General features: G+C 40.8%; 1 protein-coding gene across 1 annotated transcript; it reads right to left on the bottom strand.

The window, feature by feature from the left end:
- Positions 1 to 11,238: 11,238 nt before the first annotated feature.
- Positions 11,239 to 11,787, bottom strand: LOC114212451 (interferon alpha-14-like). The gene has a single exon (XM_028107324.1). It carries the CDS (start codon positions 11,785 to 11,787, stop codon positions 11,239 to 11,241), a length of 549 nt encoding a protein of 182 aa, XP_027963125.1.
- Positions 11,788 to 18,629: the final 6,842 nt, after the last annotated feature.

Here is an 18,629-nt window from a genome sequence, read left to right on the forward strand (position 1 = left end):
GCATCAGAATATATGCACAAGAATGTTCATTACAGCACTACACATAATAGTACCAAACTAGAAACATCTGAAATATCCCTTAAAAGTCATATGGATAAACATATTGTAGTCAATGCATATGATAGGATCATAAATAACTAAAGTGAAGAGCCACAATTATATGTATAAACAAGGCTAAATCTCACAAACATAATGGTGAATGAAAAAATTAAACTCAAAGGAATACATATTCACTTTATATAAGTTTAAGAACAAGCAAGGGGCACCTGGGTGGCTCTGTCAGTTAAGCTTAAGACTCTTGGTTTCAGCTCAGGTCATGATCTCACGGGTTGTGACACTGAGCCCCACCCCAGGCTCCGCGCTCAGTGGGGAGTCCGCTTGAGATTCTCTAGCTCTCCCTCTCCTCCCCACCCCCCCACCCCCCCCACTCTCGCCTTCTCTCTTTCTCTCAAATAAATAAATCTTTTTTAAAAAATAGGCAAAACTACTGAAAAACTAATAATGTAATGTATGGTGATTAACATAACATAATAAAATAAAATAAAATAGGCAAAACTAGACTGGATGATTCAAGGTAAAAGTATAAAGAAAAGTGAGCCCATGATTACCATAAAATTCAGGATAGCAGTTACCTTTAGTACAGAGAGATGGGAGTTATATCCAAGAGGGGCACACTGGCCGGTAATGATGGTGAGGCTTCTGGAACGTTGCAAAATTTGATTATTTTAATTGGCTGGTGGATATTTGCTTTAATTATTCATTAACATTTTTACTTATCTTTTGTGCATTTTTGTGAATGATTGTTATACTTCACAATGAAAGAAGGTTAATAAACAGGAATCAAAGCTGTGAATGAACACTTACTCTTAACCTAAAACTTTTAGCTGATAATCCTGAACAATATCAACCACAAGAGTATAGTATTTTCCCAAACTGCCTGGTTTTCTAAACTATCAGGAAAATAAGCAGAATTGGAAAATAGGCAGAAGATAATTCAAACTCACTGTGCTCAGTAAGTATCCTTTCACTCTTGTGTGATGATGAGGTATATGAGCGGTTCTCAGAGTATAGTCTGAGCACCTCTGGGGTTCCCAGGCACTCTTTTAGCCGTCTTCAAGGTTCTCCATTTTCTGTATCTGTGTGAGTCTGGATTTCCATTCAAACACTTGAAACAGACAACATATCACAGCAGATTGAATTCAGAGCAGATACGAGAACCCAGTTGTCTGCTATTAAGCCAGACATTAAAGAGATGTACAAAACTTTAAAATATTTTTTTTTTGCTTTGGAAAATGTAGTTATTTTTCATAAAAAGTATATTTTTATGTTAAGATGTAATCGGCTTATTTTTGCTATTTTTAACAGAATGAATATTTAGGACTCTTTCAGTTTTAACTTCCAACATGGTAAATATCAATAAATGTAACACACATAAGTATAATCTCTCTTGCGGGGGAGTCTCAATGATTTTTAAGAGAATCAGTGGGTCTTGAGACCAAAACATTTAAAAACAGCTGATGTTGGTGATATTTATAAGAACCCATTTGGGTGGCTAATTGAAGAAGTATTATGGGTTTATAATAACATGAATCCTTTTTCTTTATTGGTTGTTCTATTCGAACCACAGGATAACAAATGTGATTTTTTCTTGACCTTGGGTAGCAACTGTGGTGTGAGATTCTATTTGGAGTGAAGTCCATTGAAAAAGGAGGAGGAGGGGAGGTAACGAGGACACGGGGAAATGACGAAGAACTTGGTTCAATATTCTCGGGGCGCCTGGGTGGCTCAGTTGTTAAGCGTCTGCCTTCGGCTCAGGTCATGATCCCAGGGTCGTGGGATCGAGGCCCACATCGGGCACCCTGCTTGGTAGGAAGCCTGCTTCTCCCTCTCCCACTCCCCCGGCTTGTGTTCCTGCTCTCGCTATCTCTCTGTCAAATAAATAAATAAAATCTTAAAAAAAAAAAAAGAATATTCTCTACAACAATGACTGCGTGATCATCTCACCAAAAGTTTTAATTTCACTGGAGATGTTTTACTCAGGAACCGGAAGAGTTCCTGTTTAACTTTGGAACTACAATGCAAAAGCCTGCTCTCAGGGTGAGGGGAGAGGCTGTCACCTGCTTCCTTCTTCTTAACCTCACTCAGTGCCCGAGGCTGGAGTTGGGGTTTCCCTGTGACCACAAGCCAGCAGCTGCTGAGGGAGCGAACCACCTTCAGGCCACCGAGCTGGTGTGAGGAGGCAGAACATGCAGCTAAGATCTAAGTGCCCCTGGTTTCAGATTCCTCTCTCTTTTTTTCCCTTTCCCACATCCTGGATGTCTTGTCACAGGCCTTTGACTAGACTCATTCCTCAGTTTCCTTCCTGGTCACCTGGGATCCCTCTGGGACAAGGCTACGTTGCTGAAGGTCCTCCCCAGCTCTTGCTAACTGCACCCCTGCTCCAATATGCAAGCGCAACCAGAGGGTCCTACACTGTGCGCCCACCTGCCACATTCGGGGTGGTCCCATCAACACACTGGTGGCCCAGGGACACACACGGGGGCTGCCCACCCAGCATCTCCCTCGTTTGCCACCAGGACTCCCACTGCTGCTAATTGACTACCAGTCTGCATCAAGCCTGGATTTATATTTCCCTTCAGATAGCTGGTGATGCTCTGCACCAGACTTCTTTAACTTCCAGGACCACTCGGTTGGATAGAGCCAGGCCTACTTGGCTTTGAGAAGAGAATTAATTTACAATAGCAGCTGAGTAAGCTCCTTTCCCTCCCTCAGCTGATGCGTGGGAGTGTCTTATCGTCTGGACTCAGATGTGAGTTTTCTGTCTCCGAGGTACTTCCTGGGTTTTCTTTAAAGTGAAACAGTCCACAGCAAAATCCTCTACACCTACAGCTAAATTTAGTTTTATTTCATCATCTGCCATTGTGTCATGCATGCAAAAATAACAATGTGTCTGCTGCAACAAGTGAAAAGGAAACTAAAATGCAAGTTGTCAAAATTGAATTTGAAAAAGGAGGCTGGGATTTCCCTCTGGCCGGCAGGGCTTGGCTGGGTCCAGTGCACAGAATCTTAACAGAGCAGATAATTCTTCTGGTGGAAACTTTTAGATCCTGAATGCAAGGGAGAACCGCAGGGAGGAAAGCAGTGGGGGAAAGGCGTGTGCTTGTTAGACAGCTGGTGTGTGTGTGAGGAGGAACGTGTGCTGAGATAAACTTGGCGCCCTCATCCCTGAGAATGGCTATCTGTCCCCCTCCTTGTGCGGTGGTTGAGCTGGCCCTGCAAATTCTCCTGGACAACTCTTTTAGAACTGCCTCTTCTTCCTGCCCAAAAGCCTGGGATGTCAGGGAATAATCTTCAAACCAGATTCAAAGAGAAGAGCTGACGTGAAAACAGCGTTTACTAAGTGGCAGGTATCATTCTGACCACGTTATCTAAACTAAAGCAACTAATCCTCACCCCAGTTTTAGAAGGTGGTACTATGATTATCTTCATTTTACAGGTAAGGAAACTGGGCACAGAGAGGTCTCTTTTCCTGGCCTGTGTTAAGAAATTTAACAACATTCCTGGTCTCAGAGTTGTAGCAGGGACATTCAAGGTCTAGTGTAACCTACCCATCTCTCATTTCTAGACCCCTCGTAAGGAGGGAAACTTGATTTTTGTTCCTAGCTCTTATTTTTATAAAATGTCCAATTTTACCAACTCTTTGGCTAGCTCTTGCTTCCAAATCCCTGCACGTCTCTGGCCCTTCTCCCATTGTCCAATTCTTTCAATGTCTTTCCATATCCCATCTATCGTCTTAAAGTACCAATTAATTGATTAGCTCCCTCCATTTCACAACCCACCCCCCATGCCTGTGGCTCTCTGCAAATACAGCATTTCCATGAGAACACTTAACATTCTGTTCTGTAATTGATAGTTTATTTTTTCTGTCTCTTCCAGAAGATTAGACTTTTTTGAGTCTGAGCTTTGTATCCCCAGTCATTAGCACAGTTTCCAGCGCACGGTAGGAACTTGAGTATTGTTTACTGAGTAAGGACTGTGCTAGGAGTATGTGCTTTGATGAGCTCCCAGCCATCAAGCTGCAAGAGGTTATCGCAGCACTATTTGCTGTGTTCATGGAATACACTTTCTAGACAAGAATTCAAGCCCCTGTCATATCCATGAGTACATCGCTTGGCAAGGTGAGCAAAGGAAGAAAAATAAAATTCAAAATATAATACAGTTCATTTTGATAAAACTAAAATATGGTTTTAGACAAGTTTAGCCCCACTGCATGAGGGTCTTTTTGCTAGACTTTTTTCAGCAGGGTATTGCATCCAGAAGAAATAGCAAGCCATCATCGAAAGTCTTTAAAAAGCAATACGGTCTTCGGTCAAGTGGCTTGAAGAAAGAGCAAAGCGGGAAACCGTATCATGAAACTATTCGGTAAATCATATTTCATTCCTGTTTTAAGAGGGCACAGGAAAAGACAGAAAGCTCACCAAGTCATTCTATAAGGCAGATAACCCAGATAACAAAATCAGAAGAGAAAAATCACAGGACGTTCTTACTTATAAACATGAAGATAAAAATACCATGTTAAATATGAGTAAATCAGACCAGAGGTGTATTATAAATAAACACCTGGAGTTTATCCAGGACATTAATGATAGTTCAAAATAAGAAAACCTGTTTATGTAATTCACTACATCGGTATGCAACAAGGAGAAAAACCAAACACTAATCTTAATAGGTGCCCCAGAACCCCTGCATCAATTAAAAAGCTGTATCTTAGCCTAAAGAGGCTTGAAGAAAGAGCTGAAATCTGATCAATATTATTGTATCGATTAGGAATGCTTTCTGCTGTAAGTTAACAGATAACTCAGTTAGCAGAGGCTAAAATAACGAAAGTGGGTGCTTATCTCAATTTAAAGTCTGCAGGGTGATGGTTGCAGGGTTAGAAAAGCAACTCAAAGCCGTGAGTGTGCTGACTGGTATCTCTGTGACTCTCTTGGTCTCTTGCTCATAGTCACAGGACGGGTACACTAGCTCCAAGTATCAAATCCTTGCAAGAGCATCCCTAGCAGAAAGAGAAGAATAAGAGCTGAAATTCTTTCTAGAATTGCCCAGCAGACTTGTCCCAAATCTTCTATTGGTTAGTGTTGTGTCACGTGACTATAGCTAGCTTCTATTTGTCTCTCCCTCCCCTCTTTCGATTATACTTAGGCCAAATGCAGCAAGGAGAACCTGGAAGAATGTGACAGAGGGATGATGCTATTTTTCAAATGGCTTAGCTAATTGCCCCCGACGCCCACTTTTCCCACTTGTTTGAAATGCCACTTTTATTATGTGCAAAGGTCCACTAAATTCAATTGTCTTATCCGCAACCTCTAATCTGTTTTCTTGATCAGATTTGTCTGTTCTGTGACACCATTTGGTTTCACTTTCTATAGCCTTAGAGGATCGTTTGATCTTTGATAAGTCGAGCTCATCTGTATATTTCCCCCTTTCTCAGATTTTCTTATAAATGATTTCTTGATACATTTGACAGTCAACTTGCAAGGTTCCATCTAAAAATCTTTTTTTTTAAAGATTTATTTATTTATTTATTTATTTATTTGACAGAGAGGATGAGATAGAGAGAGAGAGAGGGCATGAGAGGGGGGAGGGTCAGAGGGAGAAGCAGACTCCCCGCTGAGCAGGGAGCCCAGTGCGGGACTCGATCCCGGGACTCCCGGATCATGACCCGAGCCGAAGGCAGTCGCCCAACCAACTGAGCCACCCAGGCGCCCTCCATCTAAAAATCTTGTTTAAGGGGCGCCTGGGTGGCTCAGTGGGTTAAGCATCCGCCTTCCGCTGAGGTCATGATCCTAAAGTCCTAGGATCAGGGAGCCCTGCATCCAGCTTCCTGCTCAGTGGGGAGTCGGCTTCTTCCTCTCCCTCTGCCCCTCCCCCCACTTGTGCGCTCTCTCTCAAATAGAATCTTCAAAAAAAAAAAATCTTGTTGAAGTATGGATTAGGAATGAATTGAATTTTGGAGGGGGGCAGATAAGATGGCGGCGCAGTAGGAGGACCCTAGGCTGGCCTTGCCCGGAATACAAAGAGGTAACTGTTAAATCATCCCAAATACCCCAGAAATCGGTCTGAAGATGGACACAACAAACTCCAAAACTAAAAGGGAGAGAAGAAGCCTCACCGAAGAAGGTTGGAAGGGCAGAGACATGGTTTGGGGCAGAAAGGAGAGGAAGCCGAGGTTGTGGAAGCAAGAGAGAGAGAGAGGAGCATAAAGGGGAACCCACATGGAGAACATTTCCCAAAGCCATTTGCTGGGAAAAAGAGGGAAGTTTTGTGAGTTCTGGCGGCCAGCAGGGCTTCACGCCTGGAGTCTGAAGGGTCGGTGGGCTCGGCCGGGCCTGGAGCCCTGAGGGCACTGCCCTGCTCCGGAGAGAAGGCAGGCACACACCCCGGGAGACAGACAGCATGGGAACAGCCATCTGAAGAGTACCTGTAGCTTGCGGCGGGGACATGATTGGCCCTTCTTGGAGGAGACGCAGGGAGGTGGTATTCCTGGAGAGGCCTCTCTGGACACACAGGAGACGGCTGGCGCCATTTCTCTCCCCGCCCCCCAGCGGAAACACGGATGCACCAGCAGGAGGCAGCAGTGGGCCTAGGCAGGCTGCCTCACCGGCTCCCCGCGAACCCCAGGTCCCGGCAGTCTGGTGAGGCTGTCTTCCGAGGTCAAGCTCGCCTCAGTCCCAGCGCAGTGACACCCTCCCCCAGAACCCCCGCACAGGCCCCTGCCCACATCACGTCCCTAACTCCCGGAGTTTGGACAGTCAGCAGGCTTGGCTGGGATCCTGCCTTGCTCCGGGTGAGGAGGCAGGCCCACAAGCCAGGGGCAGATAGCCTGGGAACAGCGATCTGGAAAAGGCCTGGGACTCACGTGCAGGGGAGGGGATTTGTTCTTCTCAGAGTGCTTTCCCGAGAGGCAGGAAAAGAATTATTATTCCTATTTCGTGGAGGAGAAAACTGAGGCTGCCCAAAAAGGTTAAGCATATTTCCCAAGGGCATGCAGTTAATCAGTGGGAAGTCAGAATTTAAACGCTGGTTCAAACCTGAATAAATCCCATGCCTTTGCCCACACTGATATGATGTTTGTGTGTCAATGCAAGGCTTAAGGTGTTTTTTGTTTTTTTTTTAATTTTAATGGTGGTAGAATGCAAAGGCATAAAATTCACCATCTTAGCCATTTTGAAGTGCATAGTTCAATAGTGCTAATTATATTCACATTGTTATACAACCAACCTCCAGAACTCTTTTCATTTTGCAAAACCGAAACTGTATACTCATTAAAAAACAACTTCCCGTTCTCCCCTCCCCTAAGCCCATGGCAAACTCTATTCCACTTCTGTATCTATGAATGTGACGACTCTAGGTACTGCATATAATTGAAATTAAACAGTATTTGTCTTTCCGTGACTGGCTTTCATTTAGTATAATGTCCTCAAGGTTCATCCATCTTGCAGCATGTGTCACATTTCTTTCCTTTTTAAAGCCGAATAATATTCCGTTGTATGGATAAACCACATTTTATTTATCTATTTACCTATCAGTAGACACTTGGGTTGCTTCTACCTTTTGGCTATTGTGAATAATGCTACTATGAACGCGAGTGTACAAATATCTCTTTGAGAACCTGCTTTCACTTCTTTTGAGGGTATAGCCAGAAGTAAAATTGCAGATTTGCTGGATCATATGGTAATTCTATTTTTAATTTTTTAAGCAACCACCATACTTTTTTCCATAGCGACAGTACCACTTTACATTCTCACCAACAGTGTATAAGGGTTCCAGTTTCTCTAGACCCTTGTCAACACTTTTTTTTTTTGCAGTAACTGTTCTAATAAGTGTGTGGTAGCATCTCATTGTGGTTTTGATTTGCATTTCCCTAAAGATTAGTAATGTTGAGCATCGTTTCAAGTTCTTATTGGCCATTTGTAGATCCTCTTTGGAGAAATGTCTGTTCAGGTCCTTTGCCCATTTTTTAATTAGATTTGGGTTTTATTGCTGTTGTTATCTATGCAAGACTTTTAACACCCTTTTATCCCCTAAAGTTTTTGTTCTTTGGTTTTTGAGGTAAGTTCCCTGCCAGCTTCTCTGTATTTTTGACCAGTTCTTTCTCCCCAGCTCCTGAAATGTAGAGACATTAACCAAAGGTCAAGAGGCATCTGAATTTCTTTAAATAATTACCATAAGAAACTCAGAAGTGAATAATTATTTACTGAGTAACTACTATGTGCACAGTTAATAAAAATGATAGTAACAATTATCTCACTTTTGAGTGATTCCTTGTGCCAGGCATTTTGTGTCCATTACTCATCTAATCTCATAAACCTCTGCGGTAGGTATTATTATGAACCCCATAATACAACTATGAAAATTAAGCCACGGAAGGTTTAGGCAATTTGCCCAAGACCTGCAGTAAACCATGGGAGTAGCTAAGAAGGGTCCCTCTGCAAGAAAACCATGTCCAAAGGAGAAGACAAGACTAGCACACTAGAGAAAATTTAGAATACTACAGCATTCATAAAAACTCTGATTACTGTGTCAACACAACTACTATATATATGGGTTTAATTTTTTACTTTTATAAACCATCTTTAGGCCCTCCCTGTACTGCCCTGTAAACAGGATAAGACACTATGAAAGGGGAAGTCATGATCACTACCCTAAAGGACCAACTACTCAGCAATCATGTAAATATTCCTCTGTTCAAAGTTCTGGACTAGCTGAGTTGGGTTAAAGGATCCAGTATTTCCTTGTCTTTAAGGAACTTACAGTCTTCAGGGAAGACATGAACATGGGAAATGATCAGAGGAAGAAAAAGGTCATCTACATCAACGACCCATTTTAAAGTATACAATTCAGTGGTATTTAGTACGTTCACCATGTTGTACAACCATCACCACGATCTAGTTCCAGAACTTTTTTTTTTAGAGAGGGAGGAGGAGCAGAAGGAAGGGGAGAGAGGAATCTTAAACAGTTTCCATGCCCAGTGTGGAACCCAATGTGGGGCTCCATCTCACAACCCTGAGATGATGACCTGAGCCGGAATCAAGAGTTGGACGCTTAACTGACTGAGCCACCCAGGCGCCCCCAGAGCTTTTTCATCACCCCAAATGGAAACTTCATACACATTAAGCAGTCATCATTTCTCATACCCTCTTCCTTCTCAGCCCCTGGCAACCACAATCTGCTTTCTGTCTCTCTGAATTTACCTATTTTAGCTATTTAAATGGAATCACACAATTAGTGATTTTTGTGTCTGGCTTCTCACTTTGCGTAATGTTTTCAAGGTTCATTCCCATTGCAGCACGTATCAGTACTTCCTTCCTTTTTATGGCTGAACAGTATTCCATGGCATGAATACACAACAGTTTATCCATTCATCCATCAATGGGTTGTTTCCACTTTTTGCTATCATAAACAGTGCTGTTGAGAACATATGTGTACAAGTATTTTCTTGAACATCCAGTTTCAATTCTTTTTGGTTTATACCTAGAAGTGAAATTACTAGACCATATCATAATTTTATGTTTAACTTTTTTGAAGAACCACCAACTGTTTGCCACAGAACTTGAAACATTTTACATTCCTGTCAACAATGTGTAGAGGTTCCAATGTCTCTGCATTCATCAACACTTATTTTTTCCCATTACTAGATTCTAACCATCTTAGTGAGTATGAAGTGGTATGTCATTGTGGTTTTGGTGTGCATTTCCCTGATGACTAATGATACTGAACATCGTTTTATATTATTGTTGTCCCTTTGTGTATCTTCTTTGCAAAAAATTTCTGTTCAATCCTTTGCCCCTTTTTATTTAGGTTTTTTGCCTTTTTATTATTGGGTTATAAGAGTTCTTTATATATTCTGCATACTGAACCCTTATTAGATATATGATTTGCAAATATTTTCTTCTGGTCTGTAGATTGCCTTTTCACTTTCTTGATGGTGTCCTTTAGTGCACAAAAGTTTTAATTTTGATGAAGTTCAATTTATCTAGTTTTTTCTTTTGTTACTTATGCTTTTAGTGTTTTACCTAAGAAATCACTGGCAAATCTAATGTCCTTCAAGATTTATTTCTGTTTTTCTCTAAGAGTTTTTTAGATTTAGCTTTTATATTTAGACCTTTGATCCATTTTGGATTTTTTTTCTATGTGATGTGAGCTTGGGATCCAAATTCCTTCTTTTGCAGTGTGAATATCCAGTTTTCCCAGCACCATTTTGTTGAAGATCCTGTTCTTTCCTCATTAAATAGTCGTAATACCCTTGTCAAAAATCAAGTGACAATAGATGTGGAGGCTTATTTCTGGGTTCTCAATTCTATTCTATTGGTCAATGACCGGTATCCCATGGTTTTGATAACTGTAGTTTGTAGTATTTTTTGAAATCAAGAATGTGAGCCTTCCAACTTTGCTCTTATTTTTCAAGATTGTTTTGGCAATTCGAAGTCACTTGCAATTTCATATGAATATTAGCATCGGCTTTTCCCCTAGCCATGTTGGGCTATCCCTAGTCCCTTTTCATTCAGGAACCTTCTGCAGGTTTATTTTGTGAGATCACGCTTTGGGTTAGGTTTTTATTCAAAATGTGTGCAAGCAAAATTGATTTTTAAAAATTGCTTTTAGGGGCACCTGGGTGGCTCAGATGGTTAAGCGTCTGCCTTCGGCTCAGGTCATGATCCCAGGGTCCCCAGATCCAGCCCCAAGTCCGGCTCCTGGCTCAGCGGGGAGCCTGCTTCTCCCCCTCCCTCTGCCTCTCCCCCTGCTCATGAGCTCTCTCTCTCTCTCTCTCTTTCTCTGTATCTCTGTGTCTCAAATGAATAAATAAAATCTTTTAAAAAAATAAATAAATAAAAATTGCTTTTATTTCCCATAACTTAAAAATGAACAGTAGTCTCATACAACACATAATGCTAAACACATTGTTTGTGAACAATAAATATTTAAAAAGTATGAACAGCACAAATATTTCAAATAATTTAAATAAATAAGTACAAAAGATTTTAAGCTATTGCAGATGAATTGTGCATTTCTCTGTCCTAAACAACTTACAACATTTAACATAACTTTATAATAATCCCATACATTTGCTATTATTTATTTTTCTTCTGGCATAAAGATAGAGATGAAGATTGCACTTTGAGTCCTAGAAAATAGCCGTTTAGTTGGCCAGATGAGTTTTCAGACTCAACATCTTTTTTATTTCCTGAGTTTAGCTGTGAGCTCATTGATGAAGAACAAGCACCTTCTGATTTCCACCCTGACAACCTCCCAGGCACAGTGGCTGTATACTTTCTTTTCAAGATAGAGAATGATTCCATGGAAATATCTCTTCACAGCCAGTCTGGAGTTCTCACTTAATAGTTCCACGTTCTTTTCTTCCTCCAAACATGTCTCCAGATCATCCACCTGCTGATGAAGTCCAGCGAGGAATTTGTCCAGTAGGGTCTCATCCCAAGCCACAAGAGAGTCACTTTTGCTGAAGAGGTTGAAGATCTGCTGGAGCATCTCATGCATGACAAGTGTGGCCTCTGTCTTCTCAAACTTGTTCCCATCCACAAGCATCTGAGGAAAACTGAAGTCAGTCCTATCCTTCAGACAGGACAGAATGGAGATTTTCTCCATTTGACTCAACAGTGTGAAGGTTTCTGGATTGCCATGGCTAGGATGCAGGGCGCAGTCCTGAGAGCAGGCAGGGTTGGAGCACAGCATCACCAGGGCCAGCAGCACAGAGACTGAGAGGGCCATTAGGCAGCTGGGGGGGATTCTGCAGGACTGCCTGAAGAGGAAGTCTCAGTAGGTTCTGAGAACTTTGGGTGATGAGTGCCTTTTAAATAGTGAATATAGAAACTTCCATTTTCTGGGTTTTTCCACTGTCACGTGTTCCTTTCCCTTTCTACTTTTTCTTTTTTTTTTTTACAAAGTCAATTAAAAATGCACATTTATTAACATGAGCACCTAGATGGGGGACTCGAACCACGTGTGCCAATATAGTATTTACACAGCATATTTTTTCATATTTTTCACACCTCCCAGGTTGTTCTTGGGAAGAAAAGTCTAGACAAAGTCAGAAAAGGGAGAAATACTTATGCAAGAAATGGTGGTCTTTCCAGGTCAGCAGGAAATATGAAAAAACTTATAAAACAGGAGATTTAAGTTTTTCTTATTTTTTTCCTTATTTACACCTTTCCCCCTTTAAAAAGTTTCCATTGTATATGTACCTCAAAGGTAGCACTTGAGTTGGTTACTGAAGATATTGTTTGGAAAACAATTTTGCAGATATCATTTGTCAAAAATAAGTTATGGTCTGCCAAGCACTTTGCTAGGTGCTGGTTTCCCTAAAAGATTCAAGATTGCCTATGTGTGATTCTCTTGGTTCTCTACCAAGTACAACCTTTCACAGTAAAAACTTTGCCTTAGTCATTGAATGGTAATCCAGATAATCTCAAATCCTTAGGTATTCCACTGACAAGTGATATCCTACCTATCAGGGCTAATGGGGCTGCAATAGTATTCAAAGCTTACCTTGATACGTCTTCATGGAAACTGTAACACACAGATTATTTTAATATTAATGGCAACAATCTTCAAATTATATGTAGGCTCTCAGCAAAGTGTTTTACAAACAGTATTTCATTTAAACTTCATAACTTCCCTATGAGGTAATTACTGTAATTATATTTTGCAAATAAGGAAACCAAAATTTCAGAGAGGTTACTTAACTTGCTAAAAGCCACAATTTATTATATACGTGATACTTCACTGCTATACTGTTCTGCCTCCATATTACTTCATAACCTTAAGCATTCTCCTTTGACTACATTGTTTGTTTGTAATTAAGTAATCAATTTTTTTTTTAAATTCATTTTTTAGTTGGACTTTTTTTTTAAAGATTTTATTTATTTATTTGAGAGAGAGAGCATGAGAGAGAGCATGAGAGGGAAGAGGGTCAGAGGGAGAAGCAGACTCCCTGCCGAGCAGGGAGCCTGATGCGGGACTCGATCCCGGGACTCCAGGATCATGACCTGAGCCGAAGGCAGTTGCTTAACCAACTGAGCCACCCAGGCGCCCTTAAGTAATCAATTTAATTATTTGTTTAATATCTGATTTCCCTGATAAACTGTAATCTCCCTGAGGGCAGTAATGTGTATCTTGAGTGTCTGTCATAGAGGAGGCACGCAGAGAGCTTTCTGACCCATAGCAAGTACAAAAGGGACGACATTTTCCAAAAAGCGAGGCTTAAAATTTGGGGACTGTGTCAGAAGATGACAGTCTTCTGAAAGCAGGGATAGTAAGAATAACATCTATTCTGCAGTATTGTTTTCGAAACAATATCTTTAGTGAGTTTAAGACCAACTCAAGCGATACCTATTTAAAATGGATCCTTTAACCTCCAGGATAATTTCTGAAAATATTTCAGATGGGAACAGGGGGTTTCAAAGATCCAGTAGAGATCAACAAAACACATCATTTGGAAGACAGGACTGGAACTTGGCAAGTGAAAAGGGAGCTGTATCCTGTAAAGTCTCTGAAATAACCGAATGGTGCTTTTTAAAAAAGATTTATTTATTTATTTGAGAGAGAGAGAGAGAGAGCACGAGCAGTGGGGAGGGGCAGAGTGAGAGGGAGAGAGAAACTCAAGCAGACTCTGCTCTGAGCAGGGACCCTGATGCGGGGCTAGATCCCACGACCAACCTGACCGGGAGATCATGACCCGAGCCAAAACCAGGAGTTGGACACTTAACTGACTGCATCCCCCAGGCGCCCCCAAATGTTGCTTTTTGGTTACGAAGAGTGGCAATTAGAGGGTAAGAACTTGCTAAGTGTTAATCTAAGATAGGAAGAACATCATCAGAGGGGAAGGCCCAATCTAGTGGCTAGGCCAGTAGACTCTGGGGCCAGACTGCGGGGATTCATGTCATAGCTCCAGCCTCTGCGTGGGTGTGTGACCTTGGGCTCCTCATTTTTCTCCTCTGTCATACAGAAATGATAACCACATCTATTTCACTGGGTTGTTGTGAAGATAGGATGATGTCATGTACCTGTAACAATGCCTGGGCAAAATAAGCACTCAACATCTGTTAGCCATGGCCACAACGGAGAAAGCGAACCCATCTGACTGTGGGAACTGGGTGGAAGTTTCCCTGAAGTGATCTGCTTCCCTTCCCTTCCTTCTCAGCTCACTAATAAACATTTTTATTTCTAATCTCATCTCTTATGTGAACACGAGCATGTGTTTATGTGACAGGGAGTGCTCCATCCAAATGACTAACATCTATGAGCTTCCGGGTAATAGCTGACCTCGCACACATTAATAAAATGGCCATCCCATCTATAACCCAGTCTCTCTCCTTTTTTTTAAAGATTTTTATTTATTTATTTGAGAGAGAGAGAATGAGAGACAGAGAGCACGAGAGGGAAGAGGGTCAGAGGGAGAAGCAGACTCCCTGCTGAGAGGGGAGCCCGACGTGGGACTCGATCCCGGGACTCCAGGATCATGACCCGAGCCAAAGGCAGTCGCTTAACCAACTGAGCCACCCAGGCGCCCTAACCCAGTCTCTTTTGAGTATGAGTTGGTATGACTAAGTACTCAGAATATGATCTTCTCTGAAAAAAAAGTAAACAGACAAATATCTAGATAGATGGGTTTTCTGATTCAGCAAAGCTGAAAACTAGCCAGCCCTTTAGGTTAATAGCCTGCATTAAAGGGCCGGCTGCCCTCCCTGGGGACTTGTCTCACACAGGCTGGTTTGAATCTGCCACTCAACAGAGCTCATAATCCCTTGTGTAGTTTAAGTAACATTTCGTCAATTGGACAGAGAAGATGACACTTGTTTTCCTTTCATTTTCAGCATCTACTTCCCATTTGCCTTTTGTGCATTACGTTTTTATAATTGCTTCCTTTTACTCTCTAGGAATGTGAAAAAGAGAGAGGCAAGTTCTGATGTCTTGAAAATCATACAGGAAATGTTATTTCTTCTTTTCTCTTACGTTTTCCCTTCCCTGTTTTGCCACAAACCTCAAAGTGAAAATAGAAAAGATTGTGGGGAGCGTTAGGACCACTTTTACAAAAGGAAAAGACAAATACAAAAGAAAAGACAACAATTTTATAATTATATAAAAATAGCAAAGAAAAGCAAGGGTGGTTTAACCATTATGTTGCCAGAGCTAACACAATGGTCTGGGCTAACACAAAGAGGCTGCCACAAACCAGCAAACGCACATTCTAACAACTTGAACACCCCTGCAGTAGTAGAGGTTGCATTTTACTCTTCTTGTGGGCAGGATTAGAGGTTTAATCATCTTGGTATAGCCTGAGCTCAGCGTAAGAATTGGCACATAGTAAATTAAATGTTCAGTAATTTTCTCAATTAAGCAGAGTAAATAAAACCAAATTTGACAACTTAAATGTTTTGCAGCAGAGAATAAGGTGAGATCCATGTATATACAAATCCGGTTATCTTTCACACCTGATCAACACTTCCAAGACAGCCATCTGAAAGGGGAATAAAGAAGATTTTATTTTTTTAAAGATTGTATTTATTTATTTATTTGAGAAAGAGAGAGAAGAGGAGAAGAGAGAGAGCACGAGTAGGGAGGAGGGGCAGAGGGAGAGGGAGAAGCAGACTCCCCGCTGAGCAGGGAGCCTGATGCAGGACTTAATCCCAGGACCCCAAGATCATGACCCGAGCCGAAGGCAGACGCTTAACTGACTGAGTCACCCAGGCACCCAAACTAAAGAAGATTTTAAAAGGAAGCCTAGCAAAGCTTCCTTAAAGGTTGTTCTTAACATGAGGAAAAAAGATCCAGATAGTTCTATCATTTTTCAAAGTTGGTTTTTGTTAAGATGATAAGCATTCCATTGAATTAGAGCTTCTAATTTTTTAGTGAGTGAATTTTACTTCAATTGTAGGAATACAGAAAGAGTTGAAACTTACGACAATTTTCCAGATCTTTGATGAGAAAGTAAAACCCAAAATGGGGAAGGACAAAGTTCTGAGGAAAATTCAGAAAATGACAACTTTTCACTCAATACCTGAGAGACCCATAGTCAGAAAATTTTCAGAGAAGCTGAACAAAAGCTCACCATCTGGGGCGCCTGGGTGGCTCAGTCATTAAGCATCTGCCTTCAGCTCAGGTCATGATCCCAGGGTCCTGGAATGGAGCCCCACATTGGGCTTCCTGCTCTGCGGGAAGCCTGCTTCTCCCTCTCCCACTCCCCCTGTGTGTGTTCCCTCTCTCACTGTGTCTCTCTCTGTCAAATAAATAAATAAAATCTTAAAAAAAAAAAAGCTCACCATCTCCACCAGAAGGACTTCTTGGAACTTACTGATGGCTTACCAAGTACTTCAGTACTTTCTTCACTGATGGCACTGGTGATCATTTCTCAACCCAAGATCTCCATTAGCTGTGACCTGTCTCAGAGCTTTAATAAAAATGCTGGGTTTTGACTTATTAAATTTAAGATATTTCTCTTTTTTTTATAGACGTTCTTCAAAATCCTAATTCTGTAAACTAGGTATAAAAATATGTGGTGCACTTCATTCGTTCATTTATTGGCCTTGGGGATAGAGTCTTGAGTACGAGATGTGTAGTTTCACTGGAGTATGTTGGAGCAAAAGACCTAGTCATTAAAGAAGGAGTTATAATGTAATTAGGTATTTATATTTGGGATCTGGGCTACATGGAAGTAAAAGATGCTATGGCAGTGAGTTTCATGGGTGGCTCATTTAGAGTACTTTCAGTTTTCCCCAGGGAAGTACTATGAATTAGGAGACTGGAAAAATGAGTAGGGGTTTGTTAAGTATCCCATGGAGGGCAAAATTTCCCAGGGGAAAAAGCAACTGCATAGGGAAGGGGTAGCCCTGTAGCAGGAAAGGGCTTGGTACATTTGAAAGACTGAAAAAGACCAGAGGAGGTGCACTGTATTGACAGATGAAAAGTATGCCCTACAATGATGCTGGAGAAACTGAAAGAAGTTCAACAAATAGACTATCTTAAAGGTGTTAGACTTTATCTTAGGAGCCAAGGGAAGTTACTTTAGGATTTAAAATAAGAGAGTAGCCTGACCAGAGCAGGTGCAGGGCAATTCATCAGACTAGCAATTCTCAAAGTGTGGCCTGTGGGACCCTAGGAGTCCTCAAAACACTTTAAGGGGATCTGTGATGTCAAAATTACTTTTATTACAATATCAAGACATCATTTGCTTTTTTCACCATATTAACAACTTGCACTGAGGGTGCAAAAACAAAGGTGGGTAAAACTCCTGGTGCCCAAGTGTCAATCAAGGTAGTGGCACCAAAATGCACCAGTAATTATTACATTTTTTACTGTAATATACTTGAAGTAAAAGGAAAGCCAGTTTCACTTAATAATGCCCTTGATGAAATAGAAAGAGTATTAATTTTATTAAATCTTCTGAGTACACATCTTTTGAATATTCTCTGTGATAGTCTTTTAATATTCTGTGTGACAAGCACTTCTGCTGCATGCATGATGATTGTTTTAAGGAAAAGCATGTCTATGATTTTTTTGAGTTGTGAGCTAAACTAGCCACTCTTCATGGAATCCATTTTTACTTGAAAGGATGGCAGACAAACTAGTGTTACTCAGACTTGGGCACATGACAAACATTTTCTCAAGATACTTACAAAGTGAACTTTTTACTCAAAGAAAAACATTAGTTGACAATGATAACAATTACGCTTTCAGTAGACAATTAAAATTTTGGAAAACCTACCACTGCAAACTTGACAACTTCTCAATACTTAAAAGACTTTTGTGATGACAACGATGATGATATTAACAAATAAATCACTTGGTTATAATAACTGAAATATATATAGATCTGTAATGACAGAGTATCTCAGTGAAGTTTTCTGAATGACCAATGCATGTATTACAAAGTTATGCATGGGTGATGAAGATCTGTTCAAAGAGTAAGTCAGATTGACAGGTTTTTATGTAAAAGCATTTTAAAAATTTATTGTTTTAGTTTTAGACTCCATATTGCAATGAATCCTTAAGAAACTACCACTTAACAAGTTCTGGCGTGATAAATAATGCATTATATAAATATATTTGCTTGTATAAAATCATCTTTATATTTCTATGATATTCTCTTAATCATGATGAACAGGGTTATTCATGTGATTTTGAATTCTGTCACAGTGGAAAGCATATGGAATTGGGAAAATACTGAGTTTGAATCATAGTTCTGCTGCTTAATAGCTTCTATCATCTGCTGCTCTTGCACACAGTAGGTGCTCAATAAATATTATGATCTCTGGATATGCAGCAGAGAATAAGATATTGTTTAAGAGCATGGTAGGATTGTTGAGAAGATAAAAATACTTCCTGTAAGGTATCTAGCACAGAATGCAGTGAAAATTCAATAAACATTAGCTTTTATTATTTATACAGTGTATTAATATTATTTAGAATTCTTTTTTTAAAGATTTTTATTTATTTATTTGACAGAGAGATAAAGAGTGAGCATAAGTAGGCAGAGTGGCAGGCAGAGGGAGAGGAAGAAGCAGGCTCTCCTCTGAGCAGGGAGCCAGACGTGGGGTTCGATCCCAGGACCCTGG

Source organism: Eumetopias jubatus, unplaced genomic scaffold, assembly GCF_037043125.1.
Source record: "Eumetopias jubatus isolate StellerSeaLion01/CBP00866 unplaced genomic scaffold, mEumJub1_p1.0 scaffold_15, whole genome shotgun sequence".
In the NCBI taxonomy this organism is placed as follows: Eukaryota; Metazoa; Chordata; class Mammalia; order Carnivora; family Otariidae; genus Eumetopias; species Eumetopias jubatus.